Consider the following 22370-nt stretch of genomic DNA (forward strand, 5'->3'; position numbering starts at 1 on the left):
CTCTCAAAAGTATCCTAGTTTGAATGATAAATTAAATGGTTGTCTTTAATACATATTTCAACTATTCAGCATGGGCAGAGAAAGAAAATTCTAAAAGTACACTTTTAGATGAAAATATCAGTTTTGTATAGTAAATGGTGCCAAAGGCACCAGTGTAGGAAGATGACATCAGTATGGTCCTTGTCCTCCAGGAGCTTATGGCCCACATGGGGAGACAATGGCAGTGTAAGGTGGTTATTGCTACAGTAAAGGATGTAACTCATAAAGAGCATTCTCAGGCTATTTTGTACAGTGCAGAAGGAGGTAGTTATATACAGACAATGTTGCGCTGTTGATGGTAAAGAGTAGCAGTGTATCCAGGGGGACAAGACCATGGGGATTTGAGATATGTATAAAAGCCCCGGGAGTGCCAATGACTGATGTGAAGCCTATCTAAGTCATTTAGAATAGAAAGTTGCAGAATGCAATCAAAAGTGCCTACACCACTTTCTTTTCACTAGTCCCATGTATGGAACTCTCAAAAATAGTTCTTTGTAATAATGTCTTAAAAAATTCAAAGTCCTAAGAAATATAAGCCATAAAAAACATTAGGATTCTTTTAGATAGGACTAAAATATGCAGTTAGATAAACATGTTTTATCAAGATATTCCTAATTTTATTAAAATATCATTGTGTAAATGATAGTCCAGTGTCTTCAAAGATTTAAAGTGACGTAATTTTTCAGAGAGGAGTGTATTGAGAATAACTAATTGACCATCTAAATTTGGGGCCAGCCAACTTTTTTTAATGTGCCAGATAGTAAATATTTAAGGCTTTGTGGGCCATATAGTCTCTCTATGGCAACTCCCCAACTCCACTGTTGTAGCATAAAAGTAGCCACAGATAATATGTAAACAAATGGCATGGCTGTGTTCCAATAAAACTTTATTTATAAAAACAAGCAGTGGGCCAGATTTGGTCTTTAGTTTGTCAACCTCTAATCTAAGTTATTACCACATAGTATGTCTTAAGTATACTTTACTATGGCCCACAAGCTATATATCCACATACGTGGAAGTAGTTGGTATAATTTACTACGTTTTAAATTCCATTATTTAACTAAAATCTTAAATTTAATTTTCAAGAACCAACCACTGTAACCACAGTGATCTTTTCTTAATTCTTTAACGTTACTAAAACAAAAAGAAATGATGTTATTAGCTCCGTTTTTTAAATGATGGGTCGACTTTTACATTCAGAAACTCCTCATAAATATATCATTCTTTATTTCTTCTATAAAAATAAAGAATAAAGTAAATAGCATTTGCTCTGGACATTTATCCTAAGTGTGGATTAAGATTGAGAAAATATTTTATCTCTGTTCAATCTGATCCAAGGTTCTTTATTTTAAAAAGAAAACGAGAGACATCAGATTGTCTATCAATAGCCTAAGCAAATTAATAACGTTTCAAAATTCCTGACCAAGAACATAAAATCCTATGATCTGAAAACGGAGCTTGATTCTGGAAGTTCCTACTTTAATGTGGGCCAGATTACAAAACCAGAGATTTGTTTTCGATGTTCAAACTCTCTCAGGTTCTGCCTTTCTTTCTCTCTCTGCTTAAAGCTATCTATTTCTTCCTCTCTGAACCCAAAGATTCTCAAGCTTTCTCATCATTAAAATCTGCATTTGAGAAAAGAGCTGAAATTTGTTTTCACTAAACTAAAAAGACTGGTCAAGAGTCAGCTTTCTCAGGGACATTTGAATTTTAATAGAGATCAAGCTAGTAAACATCTGACTGATGATCTTTAAAAAATATATTTCATACATCCTTGCTCTTGTAAATACAATTTTAACTCTTTCTTACTGTCTTAGTGTCCTCCTTTTAAAAAACGATCTCACCTGTATTTTGTTTCACACGCGGAGATTTTTTCCTGAAAATAACTCTAATTATCAATAGCACTACTGCTGCTGTTTCATGTCTCCTCTTAAGAAATTCCACTTAATTGAAATATCATTGAGAAGTGAATGCAGTTCTCTTTTTTACTTTGACATTTGGGGATGTTTTGAAAGAAATAAATCTAACCCAGGGTGAATAGGTGAACAAGTAGCGTCTAGTAGACCTTCACTTTGTGTTCATGAAAAAACACTGCATTTCTTTTGATTAAGAGCATTTGAACAACCGACAGGTCTTGTCATCCTGACATGAATCTGACAGTCTTGCCGTCTGGTCTTCAGGGTAGCTACGGCATGAAGGTTTCTGTGCTCCGCAAATCTATTGCTCTCTACCCTGCCACCAGCTTCCACTTCTAGTAAACCAGCCTCTAGAATGCCCTCTATGTCCGCATATTTCTAATCCACTGTTCAGTGTCACTCAGAAACATGAACATTCCGGGAAAGCTAACAGCAAAACATCAGACTTGTTAAATAATGAAAACTAATTTTACATATAATTCAATGTCAGTATGGCTCTATGTGGCTAACCAACCTCAAATTATTTCATTGCTCTAGGGTCTAGTTTCCTCAACTGTAGAATGAAAGAGTTAGGTTAAATAATTCCAAAGGTCCCTTTGACTTCTAAAAGTTTTTATGATTTTATGACAAAAGCATATGGTGCTTAGTGACAGCTCTTTTCTTTGAAGCTCAGAAGCCCTTTTTTGCTTAATTTTGCTCTCCCAGCTCTGTCCCTAAAAGTTGATGTTGAACTAACTGCCGGACAAATGCGATGCTAAAGCACAGTGCTGTGATCTAAAAGGTCCACAATGGCTTCCAGGCAATTCGGAAATCCAAAAAGCTTTGAAAAGCAAAAGCTTTTTTATAAGTTTAGTGCAAATTTATTTGTTAGCAAAATTAGACCTGAACTGTTGTGAAGCAGTTTATAGTCTTTATTTACTCCATTCAGTTTGAATATTCAGAAGTCTATCTGCAGATATATTAATATATTTATTATGAGGTGCTATCACAGGCCCCACCAGGATTGTCAGGTAACATGTAATATGATATCATATTGACTAAGTATAAATCTGAAAATCTCTGAATTCTGAAACTTATCTAGTCTCAAGGGTTTTACGTAAAGGATGATAAGGGATGTATTTCTGATATATTTCTAATGCTGACCTGAGTACTACAGTATTTCAAATTTTGCATCTAAGTATAAACGGTGCTTGGTGTTGTTTACATGTTTTTCATGATACTTTCACATACTTTCTTTGAAAACTGATAATTTTCACCATGTATCTTTTAAATTATCAGTTAATCAAAATATCCAGTTAATAAGAAGTCCCCATTCCCTGTTATGGACAAATGGAAATTTTATGCATTTTAGTATTTTTCAGGTCAATACTGGGAACAATGAGACAGCCTCATTCCAAATAAGTGAACAAGCAAATGGGGAGATACTTGAACCTGCTTAGAAAGTAACCCTGGGACACAAATCCAAAAGCCCTCATTTCCTCCATCTTCCTCTCTTCCTAATATCATAAATCTCTGTCTGAATGCTTACAATTAATTCATCATAATCCATCAACATACAAAGACATAATTTTTGGACTTTTCCCAGTTCCTCTGGCTCAGCTGGAAGTCCAATAAACATTAGCTCAATGAATGCATGACATACCTAGAGCCACTTCCCCCATATGGAGCTGACCCATATTATTTTTGCAAATCTATAAAGCACAGGGAAGATATTCAATAAATTCCTTCACTGAGACCTTCAGAAAACAGATTATTCCTCTGAGCTGAATTCCACAGCTCTGTCAGCTTTTTGATCAAACGGAAAGTACCTTTATTACCATCTTCTGGTTAACAATCCTCTAGCTGGATCCCACCTGAACCTTCTATGGGTGAAAAGCAAGTTTCAAAGAAAAATACCTTCCCATCATTTGACATAATCAAGTGGCAGAGTGAACAGTCTCAAGGAGTCAAGGTGGTGAAATAAAACAGAAGGGTAAGTCATTTCAACTTTCTACATGAGCCAATTAAACATTGCTTTCAGAAGGAATGGACAGGAGAGACACTGGTACAATATATGCTAAGGAAAACAAGTAAATTTTTTTAGTGAGGGAGAGTGAGTAATGTAGGCACGTTATTAGGATGAGAGAACTAAAGGGAAAGCCTGTCATATACTTATGTAATACTATTCCTATTTAAAACTCAGATATATAAGACATAAACTAGTTTTTTTCATTAAAAAGAAATTAACATTTTATTTTTGAATGCTTATTGCATGTAGTTAGCATTGATTTGAAGAAGAACATGTTTAAATGTGACAAAGGCTTTCAACGAGAAAACAAATGACTAATTTAAAGGTTTTCCTAACTGTTAGAAATAAAAGTACACACATTCTTGGGCAGGGTCAGGATTTGCGCTTTTCAAACTTTCTCTTGCTATCATTTAAGTGAATAAACAAGAACAGATTTTAATACGCATATTAAATACCTAGCAAAGGCATACTAACAGACTCCTGTAAACATTCAACTATAAACAAATAATGACAATATTACTCTTTAAGTAGTCTACAGCACATTAATTACACTATTATGACTAAAGATGAATTAAAACATGTCATACTTGTTTACCAAAGTTAATTAACTTGCACATAATGGAGCTTAAGATCATTGGAAAGAAAATGTAAAACCTAGAGCCACAGGGTGCAAAATATTTCAAAACTGTATGTCACAAAAATACAAAACCTTATAATTAAATGTTTCATGTCCTCTATTTAAACATTTTGAAGGCAATTCCCTGTATATTTCTGGTATTCTTGCAGGTTTGGATGCAAACTCTACAGTGACTCACTAATAAATACCATTAATAGACGGAATTAAAATAGAAATTTTACAAAAGCCTTGCAAAATAAGGAGAGGACTGTGGGTTGTGCAGATGTGTATCTTACAGGGCCTCAGCTACCCGTTTTTGGAGATGAGTTATTTTCTGCAATTTAAAAGTTATTAAGTCAGTCTTTTTAACCCCATTGCTTCTGGTGATTCAGCAATGCTTTCTGATGCATATTTTATTGGTACATCGAGTCTAGGCATCTTGGTCTACATGTCTTAAAAATGAAAGTAGACATAAGCAAGAAACTAATATTATGTGAACATTAAGGAAACTCCACCTAATTAGGTATATTGTACCAACAGAAAGCTTTAGTTGGGTTGCTTTACAACCCTTGAATGTCCCTAAAGTATGACACAGAGGAAAGTCCAGTAACAAGCAGCATGAGGAGGAAGGAAGGCAGGATTGAATATTAAGAGCTTGGACTCTGATTCAAAGTAGTCTTATTTGTCCAATGAAAAGTGAATATCTGTTGTTCAGTTTGCCCAACATCCACTCTCTCTTCCTCTGGTAACAATACTCCGCTTTTCCTTTGGGGCATTACCCCTTCCACACTTGGGAGTCAGGGCTTTGCACTACGCTGATCTTTGTCCCTGGCTCCAGAGAAGGGCACATAACCCAGGCTGGGCCCATTAGGGTAGCACATGTTCTGGGACCCCTGACTGGCTCCAGGGTGGTTGTGCGGCTCAAGCCAGGGGCATCAGTTGTGAGACTTCTGTTGGAACTCTTATGGAAAAGCAGCTTTCGTTCCCCTGGATTTGCTAAACTGGTAGGATGTAAGCCTGGAGCTGCTGTGCTACAGGAAGAAAGCCTGCCCAAGAATGAAGCTACCACAGAGGAAAGCGAAGCCAACACAGGGGAAAGCAAAGCTGGGAGTTGTTTTGTTTTGTTTTATGATTAAGCCCGTTTGAATCGAGTTTCTGTTTTTCCTAGGATCTTCTCCCTTTGCATTCCTTTTTCAATTCTTTTTAGATTCAGTTCTTAAGCTGCCTTGCCTTCCAGACAAGGAGAAGCTTCCAAATCCCCTACAAGGGGGAGTAGGGCAGTCAGAGCAGCCTGAAGGAGCCAAGTGGTTACACAGGAGCCTAAGACATCACTGGGGACTGGCCATCGCTGTCTATCAGAGAAAGAAACTCAAAATCCCTAGCTGAGTATATAAGACCCTTATGGGTACTATCTTTTGCCTCAGTTTACATGTCTAGCATGATCTCAATCCCTTCATGATGCTTCCTGTATGAAAGACTCTTCCCTCTTTTAGGTCCACGCCCATTAAGAGTCATTCTCTATGTGAAGCGCCACCATCCTCAGATGGATGGAGTTACCTCCTGTTCTTTCCTCTGGGATCTCCCAGACTTTGCTTATATTTTGATTATCGCATGTACCAGGTCATTTATTCTGTTTCTTCTCCCTCATTAGATTTGAGTTTCTCACAGCCCTGTTGCTTTTCCTGCCCACCATCCATCCCTTTTGGTCAGAGCACTGATTTTCCTTCGGGGAACTGCCTTCCATACTCCAGGTCCTGTGTTTTGGGTTGGGTTCCAGAGGTGGCTCCAGAGATGGGCCCTGTTCAGCACCTAACACATATTATGAATGTGGTTTTTGGTCCATGTTTACTTTTACTGGTTACTGAACAGCAAGTTTCCAGACAATGATATTAATGAACAGGCTGTAATGGTTAAAGCATCAAGATATTCTCACATGAAATTTTTGACAAAACAAAACAAACACACAAACAAAAACCACCTAGTCATATCTCACCAGGAGCCTACATGAGACAAATAAATGCTTTTGGTAGGATTAAAATTAGCAAGCAGCCTAAGACACTTTGAATATTAGTGTCTTAATGTGTCATTTATTTTATTCTAACTATTGTTTCCAAATTCATTTCAAAATTGTGAGTCTGACTGCCATTTTCTCAAGTAAAATCTTCTTACGGTTATCAATGAGTTACATCTACATTCTGCTTTACTATTATAACATCTCCTAGATCAAGATAAACAGTTGGGGGTGGCTGGGGGGAAGAGGACCTTCTGTGCTGAATCTTTTGGAAGCACTTGCCTGGGTACTCCTAACATTAGTGTCACCAATTTAATATGTTCCCCTTCGTTTAGAGATTGCTCCCTGTCTGTTGGCAACTCTTTTACCATTGAGTTTCTCTCCTGGGTGGCATTTAAGCTATATTTAAAACTTACATCTTGTTTATATACACTCTTGAGCCAGAACCTTTGGTTTATACGAAAGAATTTGCTGATCTCTTTCCTTCCCCACTAAAAAATTACCGAAGTTACACTAATTGCTTCTACAACTGCGTATTGTTGATCTCCTCAAAGGGTTGATATCAAATGCAAAGCTTAGATTGCTTGGCTTTGCTTATGCTACAATCTGAAATATAAATCAAAGAGATTATAGAAATATTCTACATTTAGTCTATGCATTTATATACCTAAACTCTGATTAAAAGTCAGGTGTGTAATTTTTTTGCAAAGCTTATCTTTAGTAATATTTCATTCAGTCACACAGTGTTCTATTATAAATATGTAAATATGTGTGTGTGTATATATATTTTTAAATCATATAATGCACTTACAGACAATAAAACTGAGAATGAAATACTTTAAGAAAGGATTAAAAATACTGGCCCATTTAATGTCATCCAAAACTAATGGGAAAAGAAGAAAAATTAGATATTCATGGAACTAAAACATAGACATCTGGGTCTACCTAAGTTATGCCCTGATCATTAATAGGAAATTAATGATTTTAATTAATTAATTTTCATTAATGAAATTAATAGGAAATTAATGATCACTTTGTATTTTATATCCTGTGAAACAGCATTGTTTACCAATGTTTTCAGTATAATATAGCCAAATAAGGGTATATTTTTTCCATCCAAAACTGAATCTAAATTCCTACATTGGATAATTTCAATGTACATTATAATCCCCAAAAAGCACAATAAAAGCTTTCCCAGAATGAGGACAACAAAAATATTGACAAGATTTGTTTTCAATAACTAAATATTTTGTGGGAAAAAAATGTATTCTGATGCAATATCTTCATTCATCTTCAATGTCTCTTATAAATTTTCAAGTGCCACAATAAATTCAAAGTAGCCAAATTTCCAGAATTACATTTTCTACTGCGTTTTCCAAATGTCACCCAAGGCAGTTAACTATGAATCTGTTTTGAACTCATTTACATTTCAACTCACTGATGTTTAGTATTTAAAATTAAGTTATAGAAATAAAAAGCTTTTATAGAAATAAAAAGCTTTATTTTTATTTATGAAAGCATGCTTCATCTAGAAGTTTAAAAACAAATGTGTGGTTAACACTATCTTATGGGCACAGGAGGGGTCTCTCTTTTAATATGATATCCAACAATGTGACTAAATGCCTCTCAGAAATGTAGAATTAGAAATGCAGAGGTTAGATAAAGTTAAAGGTCATCCCCCTACGGGCAAGAGGGGGCCGGCTCCCTACCAAGTTTCTAGCAGACCTGCTTCCCTAGGGCACATCATAAAAGTAATTTACTGACAACTCACCTTACCAGGGGTCATCTGGGGCCTCAAGTCTTCTGGAATTCACTTTTAAGAAGCATGATTAAGTGGGGACAACTATTGGCCCTAAAGTATTTATGCTGAGAACAAATGTCTGTCAGAATTAAATTCTTTGTGTGTGGTGGTTTCAGACTTAAAAAAGATGTGTGCCCTGATGAAAAGCACAAATATTCTATTCACCAAATTAAATCTTAGAATGAATATTGGTTAATTGATTTATTAGGTTTTAAAAAAATACTCCAGAAATCCGAATAGACAGCATAGCCTAATAAAATGGGGAATGCATTTACCACGTTAGTTAAATCCTTTTCAGTCTTTTCTAGTCCAGTTTTGTCTCACACTAGAGGTAAAATGCATTCACATCATTTCAAAGAAAAATGAAGATGCCATTTAAACCAAGCCAACAAAGTTGACTTATTGTAAAATTGTTGCAAGAAAAGCTATTTCCTGATTAAAACAAATCTCCTGCTTTTAGTGTTTTTGATAATTTTGACACAAAATATTCGGTTTAATACTAGGTAGAGATGGCTTTTCCACATTGAAAAAAATTACTAAAGGTTAAAATATGTGTGCATTGGACAAAATTAAAACAGATTATCTGACACTGTGTGTGGGATACAGCTCTAATCTATACAGTGCATGGAAATGAAGCTGGTACTTTCAATTGCACAGCACACATCTCAGTAATAACAGGGGATGAGGCATACAATTTCAAGGAACACCCACAATGAAAATTATTTTTTCCAAACAGAGAATTGTTTTGGAATAAGTTAGGTTAATTGGCACCATGGGATTTCTCTCAAGGAAACAGAGGACTGAAATCCCTACATATGCAAGTAAAATGATCAAGCATTAACCTCTTCCCCTTTTCAATTTTTCACATCTAGTTTACTCTATCCACAACCAAATTAACTTTTGTAGATTCATACGCAGGTAGAAAAGGAGACAGTTTTTTGCCAGCTTAATTTAAAGCCCGAAAGACTGATTAGTTAAATGAGGTTCCACTGCGAACAGCAAAGAAGAAACTCACTGAGGATATCTGGGAATATTCTATTTTTGAGAGTGAATTATGGGTACTTTATAAGTAAGATTATTATTTTATGATTTAAAGTTAGAAATTCCCTACAACAACATATGCCTATCCTCCTTATTAGAGGTCTATAGTTTTGTATTCTGTCATCATGCTAATCCTCTCTGACTTCAGGATACCTGGATTTTGGCCTCTTATGTGCTAAATCCAAGTATAATTATCCTTTTAAAAAATAATCACCTGACCCTCTTTCTCTATTTAAATCTGCATTTCCCAAAGAGGAATGTGTGTGTGTGTTTGTGTGTGTGTGTATACACAGATAGTTTTTAGTGGTTACCATTTTCATGAATTATCATTCACAACTGGTATAGAATGAGCCCTCCTCTTTGTACTACCACAATTGATATTTTCCTGTAATTTACAACCTTTCACCAGAACCCATTAAAGGTCCTGTGTGGCTAATGTACTGAATTTCAAAATTTGCACTTTAAAACTATGAGAAAGAAGTAAATTCAGTAAATGCTATGTGTAAAAATGCTTACATTTAATAGAGTAGACTTCTACCTCCAAGTATTGACCCACTGAAAGGTGGAACTGAAAGGAAACTCACCTATTATTGATCTCTCATTTTACAGATGAAAAATTGAGCTGGAGTGGTCAATGACTGGCCTCTGGGCACAAAGCACATTCATAGCAGAGTTGGCCTAGAAGTCAGGACTTGCCCCTATATCCCTGCTTCCACTCTTGCCTCAACTAGTCTACTCTCTACACAGCTGCTATTGATACTGGTTAAAAAGCTTAAGTCAGATCATATCACTCTTCTGCTCAAAATCCTCCAATGATTCCCATTTCACTCAGAGTAAAAGTCAAAGACCATAGTAGAACATATAAGATGCTACATTAACTGATGCACACTTCCCATCCCACCAACACATAGATAGATGCTCAACTCTGAGACCTTATCTCCTACAGTTACTCCCCTCTTCCTTCACTCAGCTCCATACTGGTCTCCTCCCCAGCACACCAAGCCTGCCCACTTCAAGGTCGTGGTATATCTTCACCTTCAAATCTACATTTGAAAATTTACCACCCTGTGATCCCTACACGTTAAAGACATGATCCTGCCGTTCACTGACACCTGAAGTCTCACTTCATGCTGAGTTACGCAGCTTTAAAAAGTTTAAGTGGAGCAATGGTGACGATACAGAAAGGTGAGTGCACTTATTTGTAATGTGGAAGGTTGCCCAGGGGGCTCTGCATCAGAAACACTGACTGGGTTTCTGTATCAGTACCAAGGAAAAAATAATCAGAATAAAAAAAGTAACATCCCCACTCTGAGCCTGGTCAAGCATGCATTTCCAGTGCCTGAGTCACACTGACCAATTTTCTTTACCATGATTCTCTCCTGGAAACAGTTGGAGACTTGCACTGCATTCTATTTCACAGAATTCGAGAGTTAGAAAGGACCTAAGGTATCATTTAGCTTCATCCTCTGATTTCAAAGATCAGGATGCAGAGATCCTAGAAGGCAAAGCAGATTGCTCCAAGTTACACAACCACTGGCACACTGGTGCCACTGTCTTGGCAGTGGATGAGAGCTACGGCCACGCAGTGGTCTGAGCTGAGACTGAGCCCGACTGAGGTGGGATATAACAGGACTGTGACACAATAGGGATCAAAGGTGTTGACAACTGACACTATCACCCAAAGTTTTACTTAGTAGCACCTCTAATAATTATTTACAAAGGAAGATGCTCACTTAGTCAGTCATGCCATAAGACTTCGTTGTTTTTGTTCTTTTGTTTTTGTGCAGAAGTTTTATCTGTACTGACACTTAATCAAAGCCAAAATCTTAACACAGACACACACTCACATACACACACACACAACCTTTCTTGGACAAGGAGACACTGTCTTGAGGTTGCAATTAAGAAACTTTTGCAATTAAGGAACTATGCCAACTATTGGGTAAATCTTTCTGGAGCTAGCTACGTTACTGCAAGTCACAATATCCTAAGATCAGCCCCAGGGTGATGTGCATAGAAACCCTGGGCGTAAATCCATTATTAATGTCATGGGGTCAATCTGATCTTCCAAACCCCTGGAGATTTAAACAGAAGCTTTAATGGTGGTACAGGGAAAAAACCACAGACTGGGTAAGAGAGAGAATGAGCTACGTGGCTTTTTCAACCTCAGGTCACAGGCTTGAGTCCAGTCTAAGCTGGTAATTGATAACTTATGACAGATGTTTGGTGACCTGTGTGCGGAGGGAAGTCAGTTCAAGTTTTGTTTCACTTTTCCTGAACAGGTGTGTTCACATCCATCCACAAAGATGTTTGCACTGTGGGAGCCTCATCACCAAATCTTTCAGAGAAAGGCTAAGAATTTAATGGGAATTAAATTCGGTTATCTGTTTATCCTCTTAAGAGCAGTGCTTTCCTAATTTTTTTCCAACTCCAACCATCTTCAATTTGCATTGGATACACAGGCTTTTCTTTTTTTAGGCAATTCTTCTGTAGAGTTTCAAACTGTTGGCTATGGGTTCTTAGAACAGATGTGTTTTCCCTATCTTGAAATAGCCTGAGGACAGATGTCATTTTATTTAAGTTTGTGATCCATTTGGATCAAAGGCACTTTAGGATAAGAGGCTGGTTTAGAAACAGCTTATTAGAATTAAAAAAAAAAAAAAAAAAGGTAAAGAATTAAGTTACTCTCAAAGAGAAAGCCAGAATATTCAATATTTGAATACTTGAAAGGAATGTTCTTTTCTCAAGAATTTTGTGGCAATATATAAACCTTTAAGATCCTTTGTTATAATGTTTCATTTCTATATTAGCTTTAGTTTATTGGGCTCAGTTCTACAATCAGATTAAATAATTTTGACTGCAAGCAATGATGGAATTTGTTTAGATCAAATTCATTGATATTCTCTTTTTCTGTTCTTGTTCTACTACATATATGTATGATAAGAGTAACTAGTGCATAGTTTATCTTTTTTTTTTTTTAGCATTTATTTTTTCCAGATTTATTGAGATATTATTGACATATAACATATGTAAGTTTAAGGTGTGCAATGTGATGACTTGATACACATATATTTTAGGTTAGTTAACACATCCATTGTTTATCTTAAACAAATAATTATTCTTACAGATTTTCTGTGATTTAAAGTTTAGGCCTATGTACTTGCACAACATTTTAAAATGAACAAATGGATGAATTTAAAGTTAAATTGTATATGGCATGCCCTGATAGAGTAAAATGGAAATTCACTAAAAAATGATTCAAATTTTCCCTCTCTTTTGATGGAAATTCCTGAGAGCCACTGTGACCATATGCATTGTCACCAGGTATCACAAAGTCAAGCTGAGATAGAAAATTACATGATTTCTCAGAAAAAAGATTTTCTCAAGCTTTTCTCATTATAACACATTACAGAATGGTCTTGATAAACAGCATCTTATTTTTCAAAGCGTATTTTGATTGAAAAGTCCAAAGATGATTTTAATTTCTAGGCAGTGATCTAGTTTTTAAAAACACTTTAGAAATGTCCCCAGTTCCGGCCACTTTATATTATGATAGTTCAACATAACCACAGACCTTACAGACTTTAAAATAACTTAACTAAATGTCAACTGATGAATATTACCAACAAATACATTAAGATATACTGTAGTAATTGATAACATATTTACCGTAGATATTTATTGTATATAAATATTATAAATTATATAAATAAATCTCTCTATATATTTATTACATAAACGTAAAAATGAAAGACGTCTGTTAAAAGCAAAATGCTACATAAACAAACTCCCAAAATTGATCTTAGAAAGATAGACACAAACAAAAGAGCAAACATGCTCACACATTTAGGAAACTTTCTGTAAAATATTGAGTTAATGTGACAGGAAAAGTGTCTCTTGTAGCCTGGGGTCTGAGAGGGAGGTAGCTGAGATCCACTTATACATTCTTGCACCTGATTGCCAGCACATTTCACTGATAAATTAACTGATGGTTGTTGCTGTTATTCAACTTTGAAACTTTCCGTTAAAGTTCTCTTTTCCCCAACTTCATGGTACAATCTACTGATCCACTTTTTTTAAAAAAATATTTTGTTGAGTAATACACTCTTTGTATCATGACATTACATGTTAATTTTATAGCAACTTTGCCCAACTGCTCCCCTCCCAAATCCTGAGATTCTAAATCTGTGCTTTGAGCAATAGTTGCTAGTGGGCAAAAATATGTGCCGCCTTAGTTTTCAGTCCCAGTATATTTCCTTTGCAAATCCTATAATTTATTAACTCTATGGCAGATTGACACACACCGTGTTCCAAAATAAACACACAAAAAGACCTACATTACTATAATATCCAGGTCGAGAAGAACTACTATGAAAGCAAGAAAATCCTGATGAAAGGTTGCTGCCGTACTCATGGGTCAGCTGCTCTGTGCTTCATCATCGTGAGGCATGTGCTCTGAGAAACTCCAGAACTGGGAGCTTCTGCATAATAAGGTAGGTAGCAATGCCACACACATAATGTCAAAAGGTAATGCCGCACAAATGAAGGTGCTGTCTTTCTCTAGTTATACATTTAAATTAAAATATATTCTAGGTTTATCTTTTTTTTTTTTTTTTTGAGGAAGATTAGCCCTGAGCTAACATTTGTTGCCCATTCTCTTTTTTTGCTTGGGAAGATTCATCCTGAGCTAACATCTGTGCCAGTCTTCCTCTATTTTGTATGTGGGTCGCCACCACACCATGACTTGACGAGTGGTATAGGTCTGCGTCCAGGATCCAAACCCATGAACCTGGGCCGCTGGAGAGGAGTGCGCGGAACTTGAACCACTTGGCCACAGGACTGGCCCTTAGGTTTATCTTTTTGAATTAAAGAAAACCCACACACATATATCACTGTAATTTTTGTTTCCATGGGACTGCCATATAGTTTTGGTGTGAACGCTAACACTACCACAGAATTTCCATAAATTATCATTCAGTCCCATACTAAGGGGGCTGTTAAATAAAAGAGAGTAGAGTTAACAGGAGCTACTGCAGCTTGTGAGTCATTCTAGGGGCTTCCTCTCCTCTTCATGTTAGTATGATGGATGATGATAACAGCTAATGCTTACAAAGGACTTCAGATTCATGTGACATCGTGCATGTAAAATGTTAGATGCAAGCTTTTCTTATCTCTATTCTACAGATGAAGAAACCAAGCCTAGAGAGGTTAAATATCTTGCCGAGAGCCAAACAACCAGCACACAGTGTGGATGCAGTGACTGGAACCCAAGTCTGTAAGCTTGACGCTAGGTCTAGGCCCTCAGCCTCCTCACTGTCCTGCCAGCCAGGACAAGCAGCACTGAGGGTGCTAACACCCACCGTCACCAATGTCTGTTTCTTGAACATGCTCCCCAGTCTTTCCTCTTATGCAGTGCTGCTGGTCAGAAGCACAGAGCAGTAGAGACTGTGGTTCAGAGCATGGCAGCAGACAACTGCCTTGGAAATCTGCCTTGGAAATCTGACACTTGATAGCTGTGCTATCTTGGGCTGTTTACTTAGCTTCTGGGCCTGTCTCTTCATCTGAGAAATGGGATATTAATACCTGCCTCACATTGTTACTGTAAGGATTACAGAGGTAATCTATACAATGGCTTAGCAAAGTAAGTGCTTAAAAAATGGCAGCTACGATTAGCAAGAAAGAAGACAAGAGTATCTTTGCTAACAACATGGCTTGCTTGAAGACCGTAGTATTGGGAAAGAAAAGCTATTGAATATATCCAAGAGGGAGTGCTGTGCTACCTTCTGCCATTTAGAGATGGTTTTGTGATGTCTGCTATTTCCTTTCTATTAGATAATATAGCCACTGGAAAGCAATGCCAACATCACCAACAGCTCTTCTCTTTTCTCTTTCCAGTCAGATACAGCGAGGTGGTGGCTGCCACATTCAGACAGATGCTTTTTAAAGGCAGGGGCCTTCTCTAGGGTCCAGATTTCTTAGTTTTCCACTTGTTTTAAATGATTACCCTAGGACTTCTGAGATTTATGGGCCCTATTTCCTCTGCCCTTCAAGTCTTAGATAAATATAAAGACATTAATGTAAAAACTTTCCTCACCTCAGCTGTGACTTATGGGACCTAAACTGTAGGAGAAGGCAGGCCTTTCTCTACTCAACTGGAGGGACACTGCATACGCCACTCCAGTAAAAAACACGATGCATGAGGAAAAATAATTTATAGAGTAAATTGGCTTATGCTGGCATCTACCATATCTATGCACATTTATATTTATTAAAATGTTTTATCAATCGAATTGTAAATGCCAAAATAAAGAAATAAGAACACCAGAAATGAAAACTAACTTGACCAAACAAAATTACACTGAGATTATTTCACATGACCAAGGGACTTTTTGCTTTGCAAAAAATAATTTCTCTGTGGACATCCATAGTAGGTTGCAAATGAGATTAAACATTTAAAAATGGAAAACAAAATTTTTCGAGAGTACAGGGCATTTTGATGTAAAGTGTCAACAACACTCAATAAAATGAAGATAGTTGGGTTTAATACCATATCATTACTACCTTGATATAAAAAAATAACTGTAGTGAAAAATTTTACATGCAGATTCACATTTTGTTAACATTTTAACTTAACAGTTTGGATCCAGAATTTTAAACTACCAAAAAAGGAAGGCATTTTAAAGTTTTTATTTTGGAGAACACTATTCAATTAATTTTCTACCACTTTTAGAATGAATTTATCTAATGGTTATTTCTACCACTATAGCAATTCTCTTTTACATGAGGGTTAGTAATGTCTAATGCAGTAATCTGATAGGTCGAAAACCTTTACAATGTCAGGTATACCAAAACATTCCAAATAGTGACAGTTCCATTGTAATATTTACCAAATATAGTTTGCTGCTTTCTTTCAACCGACCACATGCTTTCTTCCAACCTAAAGCATGCTTAAAAGCAGAGTTCTAACAGTTTTTCTCAGGAAGGATTTGATACATGGCCCAATCATCGCCATATGCATATGTGTGCGAGCTATGTTTCCAACACTACCAAATTGCTTCTCACTTAAGCTCTGACTCATTTCACTCAAACAAAAACACACTAACATTTCATGGGCTGCTATAAGATCGCAGACTAAAGAGATGAAAATGTGACAAGTTAGGTCTCTGACAAACTTCAGAAAAGTAGGACATCAACTCCAATGGGTTGATGAGCACTTGGATTTCACTAAACTTTCGATGCTCATAATTATGCGTGTGATTTACAAGCATGTCAAATCAGAGGCTGCCCCATCGGGGCTTGCCCTGGCGCACCCTGCGTCCTCCTCCACATGCTCCTGTGGCTCCCGGGCGCCCGGGTCGCTGTCTCTCAAGAGCCCCACCTCAATGGGCTCAGTCACCCGGACAATCGGCAGCTTTCAGCCTTATGTCCTCTCCTCCTCCAGTAAAAGGACTGCTTCAAAAAGCATCTTTTGAAATGAGGATCCAAGTAGATAGAGAGGGACAGGAGTCCAGTCACACTTGTTCCAATGATAGACAAGTCTTTCAGCTTTGTCTTCTGCACACTGCAAGCCAAAAGGGCTGCTGTGGGTGTGAGCCCTCCATCCTCTGACTGCTCATGAGAACTGAGTGGCAGAGAAGGGTGCTTGTTGGTTTCCTTGAGGGGCCACCCTGTAGGTGACAGGTGCCGGCTTGTCCTTACTGCTGCACACACGCAAAGCTAAGGCTGACTTTCAGATCCTTGGTAGTCGGGAAGTTTGGTAAAATTACACTAGAGTAACTTCTGGTGTCCCTGTCATTTTTTACAAGAGTTTTCAGATGTAATAGCAAACTACATATTTTCAGAAGAAAATGATAACAGTTTTGCCAATTAGCTGAATATCAGATTCTAAAAAGGAAAAAAACCACCAAAAACAGGAAAAATTTAATGTGTCAAGCAATTGTCCAGTTATAATTAGTTGTTGAGATTTTTAAATATCATTTCACAAAACTTTATATCAAGAATCTTACATGCTGCCAGAGTTAACTCATCTCCTCACTCAAAGTAGACAAGTAATATGTGTGGGCCAAGTAAATAACAAAAGGTACAGAACAAATGACAACCAGTGTCCAATCATTTGCTACCAGTGGTCATTTCAGCAATATGAATTGGGCATAGACTGGGCAGAGAAAAATGTGTCTCATTCAATATATAGCTGACCCAGGGGTTTGGCTTAATCTAGACCAGTGGTTTTCAAATTGGCTCCACGTTGAAATCCGCCAGAAAAGCTTTAAAAACAATGCCTGGGTCTCAACCCCAGATATTCTGATTTATTTGGGGCCATGGAATGTTTTGAAGCTCCCAGGCAATTATACTGTGTAGCCATTCGTGAGAACCTCTGGTCTATCATTGCCAAGGACTCCAGATAGATGAAGATGGTTCTACTACTTGCCAGAAGCTCTGATTCAGAATTCAGATACAAGCTCAATTTAAAGATTTCAAATCACCGGTATCTTGGAATTTCTCCCTTTGGGATAAAACAACAACAGCAACAAACAATGCATGTGCACCCCCTGCCCCATACACACACACAAAAATGAAGACTAATTTAAAGTCTGCTCACCAGTTGGACAACAGAGCCATTCTTCACAGTGTCAGTATGAGTGGTTAGCTTGTACGGTGCACTATCACCAAACACCTATCAAATCACTACATATTCTTAAAACACATTTCTGACTCATTCTTTACATGGCGATTTCACAAAGCTCAGTCTTCTAGGATTTGAGCTGTTGTGAATGGAATCATCTCTTCCTAAATGAAATGACAGTTTAAACCCATATGGCATAGAATTTATTCCATTAATTCAACCCCACAATTTATTTCCTATAGCAAAAAAACAAGTCAATTCCTTAGTTTGTGCTTCGCATTTTTGCATATAACTTTTGCTTAGTAAATGTAGACAGTTACATTCACAGGGTACCGAGACGTCCTACAATATAGGCAGCACAATCTGGGTGTTTCAAACAAGACATCGTATTTTTAGCTTCAGTCAGGACCCATTTAGGCAGGAGTTGCCTAAGTTCCCTGAATGATTGGCTCTTTGCTGGTGGCTATGAGCAGTGGGGCTGGCAGAAGTTTAAGGAAATCAACCAAGTCCAGCTGCTTGCCACAAAATGGTCAGTCCTTTACCATGTGACAGAAATCACTGTCAATTCTTAATTGACAATTAGCAGAAAAAGAAACCCAGATTCTCTTACAGCCAGCACTAGCTTTTAGAAACTCTTGTAATCAGGAATTCCTCTTTATGTCTGATGTAATATCCTCATATTGGCCATTAATTAATATCACGGGGGGACTGCCACTATCATTTGCCTTGTTTTCATTTCAAATATATGAAAGATAGGTTTAGTATACATTATTAATTCTGTGATCTGAGTATTGCAATCAATACTTTGGTCTGTTAAAACAGCTTTCTTCCCTCTCTTAGGATTTTAAAACTGAAAGCATAGAGAAGAAGTAATATGCATAATAATTTGTGAAAATTCCTATTTGCATTATTTATGCAAAACGATTGTTAACAAACACAGAATATTGCCGTGAACATACTGTCTATTCATATATCAGGAAGCCTGAAAAAATTACATGAAATTGTTGTGGAAATATTTCCACTTCAGAAGTCTCTGAGGGGCATACTACAGAAATCAATGGTATAGTCAACTCATGAATGTGTTGGCATCTGCCCATCACACCAACAGCAGCCTCTTCTAACACTTTTAATCCGTGACTTGTGACAGGAGTCCCACGGAGACCGAGATAAAGGCCAGTTATAGTAGAACCTACTTAGGGTGATACGGATGTGGTCTCATTGCTCACTATACAGTATACACTCAAATATCTATGTGATGGATTCCTATCTTATTGATATCACTAGGGCCAAGTAGTACTAAGGGAATTCAAAATACTGCACTTTAAAATACGTCATATTATGTAACTCTACATCTGTAGAATAATGGATTTTGAAGTTTATTTCAAGCCCCAGAAGCCCTGGAGCTCTTCTAGGAAAGCAGGGTCAAAGGCAGTTCTGCAGAATTCCTAGAGGCCTATAGAACATGGCACCGTCATAACCTGGTTTGTACAATTTTATTGCATGATGAAACGTCTCAATGTCAGAGAAGATAAATTTTCATTCAATATCCCAATGAATGGTTGTAAATTACAAAAGCGGGACTCAAGTCACTCTAATAAGGAAGATATTCTTTTGGCAGTTAAATTGAAGTAGAAACAAGAACATCAAAATTTTCAAGTATTCTGAGCCCATTTCTTTCACCTATGTTTATATCTTTTTAATACCAACATTTTTACTAAAATAATATTTGAAAATGATATATGATTCTTTCAAATACTTTAAAATATATTTTAGAGCAAATGGGCAATGTATATCATGGTGTATGCCCTTCAACTCAGTAATGTTCTTTCTATGAATGAATTTTAAGAAAGTCATCCATGATCAGATTAAATAACATATACAAGAATGACAAATGACACAATTTAAAATGATAAAAAGAAAATACTGGAATCATCCTAAATGTCTCATAATAAGGAAATAGAACACCTAAAAGAGATAAAAACTAAGTTTTTGAGAAAAGTTTCCAAATCTTGCAACATGATATATTGTTAGGTGAAAAAAGAAAGCTAAAAAGATGTATATATAACTTGATTTCAACTTTATTTTAAAATTGTTTAGGAAAAAAGCTACAAGAAAACCTGTTCTTGTTGTGTGTTTCCACATTTATTAATAAGGACCTGTGTTACCTTTGTAGTCAGGAAAAATTCAATTAATTTTAATATAAAAACTGGAAGGAAGTGTATCAAAATGTTAATAGTGATATTCTTTCATTGATGGGATTATAGGTGATGAATTTTTAAATACTTTCCCCCATTTTTTTCTTTTATAGACAGTATGTTTAAACTTTCATAATAAGAAAAATACACTGCTGGGTGAGTAATGCACTTGTCGCTGCATCTTTATTCTTTGCTCATTAGGTACCACAGGCAGTGAGTTATCAGAACACATTTCAGAATGTATTTATTGAATTCTGATGTGCAAAACACTAATGCTTCATTTTAAGAGACTGTTGATTATTTGCTGTGAATTCTAATGAAAAATTTTATTGGGAGAAAGTTGAAACTACTGAGTTAAACAGATTTTCCAAATGATCTGTCTTGATGCCAAAGTCTTTTTCCTTAAAGGGCCATTAGTACCATACCGTACTTCTCTTATGCAGCATGTCTTGGTGATGCTGTCAAAACATGAGCTTGAGGTTGGGTGGTCCCAACAATAAGGCACTCCCTGTATTCTAATTGAGTCATGCTAATTATTTTACATGGTAGGCACTGAATAGACAGATATCAGGAAAATATATATACTTTTTCCGACTTGTTTCTTCCAGTTTTGACGTTCTTACCTTTGAATAGAACTCAACAAAGCAAGAAGGAGTTTATTTTCACATGAGTAGAAGAGTATAAATCCTCCTTTGATTTTATTGTCCAGTCAAGAAATGAAAAAGATAACCAGTTCTTCCCAAATCATACAGATATTTTTTTCATTCTAAAATAGTCATGAGCTGTTAAATGTATCTTAATTTTAGAATGCTACATTTGCTGTACAGCTTAGTACTGCTAATATTGTACTGTGTTACCCTCTTGTGAAACAAACTTGACAATAATTTTATTTGTATACCTACTAGATTACTTAACATGAGAATTCAAATAGGAGAAGTGAAGAAGAAGGCAATAGATGTGCTTATATATTATAAAGATGGCTAATTATAGATAAAAATATTTGACTTACCTGCAAAAACATTGTACAAGGAAAGCACAGTAAAAGTAGCATTTTTTTATGACACAGACTCAAAATACAGATGCAGTAAAAGAAATGTGCAATTGCCAAAATAACCAAAAGACCTCTTTGTTTCTACTAGCAAATGCTGATGTACAATTCTAAGTATTATGCCTGTTAAACGATATTTAAACAAATACTTTATAAAACCAAGAATTATTTTAAATGTGCAAATTACATAGGGAAAGCATGTCAAAATATCAATCTGATTGTACTGGTTAATAGTCACCAAATAACATTAAAAATTTAATGTTATTGTCCCGATTCAGTTGCCATAATTATTGTTCCCTTATGTTGTCTCCTTACTTTCTCCTTAAATATTCCTTCTTTTATTACAAAGAAATACCTTCAGTGAGGATAACACTAAAATAAAATTAACATAGCCAGAACAAAGATAAATAAAATTTAAAAAGCCAACCTTTATTCCACTTTGAACAAGTTTGTGAATGTCCAAATAAGGCTCCTTGAAAATTTCTCCTTCAGGGGTAAGTATCTTCACGTAACCTTCTTTTTCCAGAATGAAGAGACGGTGCGAGCCATCCCCACTATGCAGGGCGCTGACAGGCTGGCGCAGCCCACTCACAACCTCCTGAATACAGAAGCAGTTGTGTTTGTGCTTTCTAAACAAATTAAAGAAAACCAGTAAGCTTTTCTTGAGATGAAGGAGGTAAGGGATGCACTTAGCATCCTTTTCAAAATATATTTCCTCTAGGCATCAATGTTTTTGATACTCATTAAGGGCTGCTAACCCAAGGTCACAATATGATTCTTTTACATTCTTTTCAATGGAAAAAAACAAAACAGCCTTCTATCAGAAAGTAAAGGAGAGAATAAAAACATGTAGGTATTTTAAAATTTCCTAAGCTCATTATCTCATCTTTCAATGACTATAATTAAATTAGCTTTACTCACAATAATTAAACCTTACAGAAAGGCATTCACAGAGAAAGTTCTAAGATCTATTTAAGAAACCCTGATTTGCTAATAATAATTGTGCTGAATATTTCCACAGTGCCATAAGTTAATAACAATCATAAAATTAAAGTTTAAAACTATATTCATA

General features: G+C 36.2%; 1 protein-coding gene across 3 annotated transcripts in view; it reads right to left on the reverse strand.

Moving 5' to 3' along the window:
• The window catches only part of HHIP (hedgehog interacting protein), a 92002-nt gene that overhangs the window by 56040 nt on the left and 13592 nt on the right, over nt 1-22370 (reverse strand). For all 3 annotated transcript variants that reach the window (XM_087437571.1, XM_014780179.2, XM_004420878.3), the window contains exon 4: nt 21726-21927. In XM_087437571.1, the coding sequence (XP_087293697.1) occupies nt 21726-21927 (202 nt within the window). The remainder of the gene's footprint in view (nt 1-21725; nt 21928-22370) is intronic.

This window comes from Ceratotherium simum, chromosome 12 (genome assembly GCF_057802395.1).
Source record: "Ceratotherium simum simum isolate JZ-2026a chromosome 12, ASM5780239v1, whole genome shotgun sequence".
Taxonomy (NCBI): Eukaryota; Metazoa; Chordata; class Mammalia; order Perissodactyla; family Rhinocerotidae; genus Ceratotherium; species Ceratotherium simum.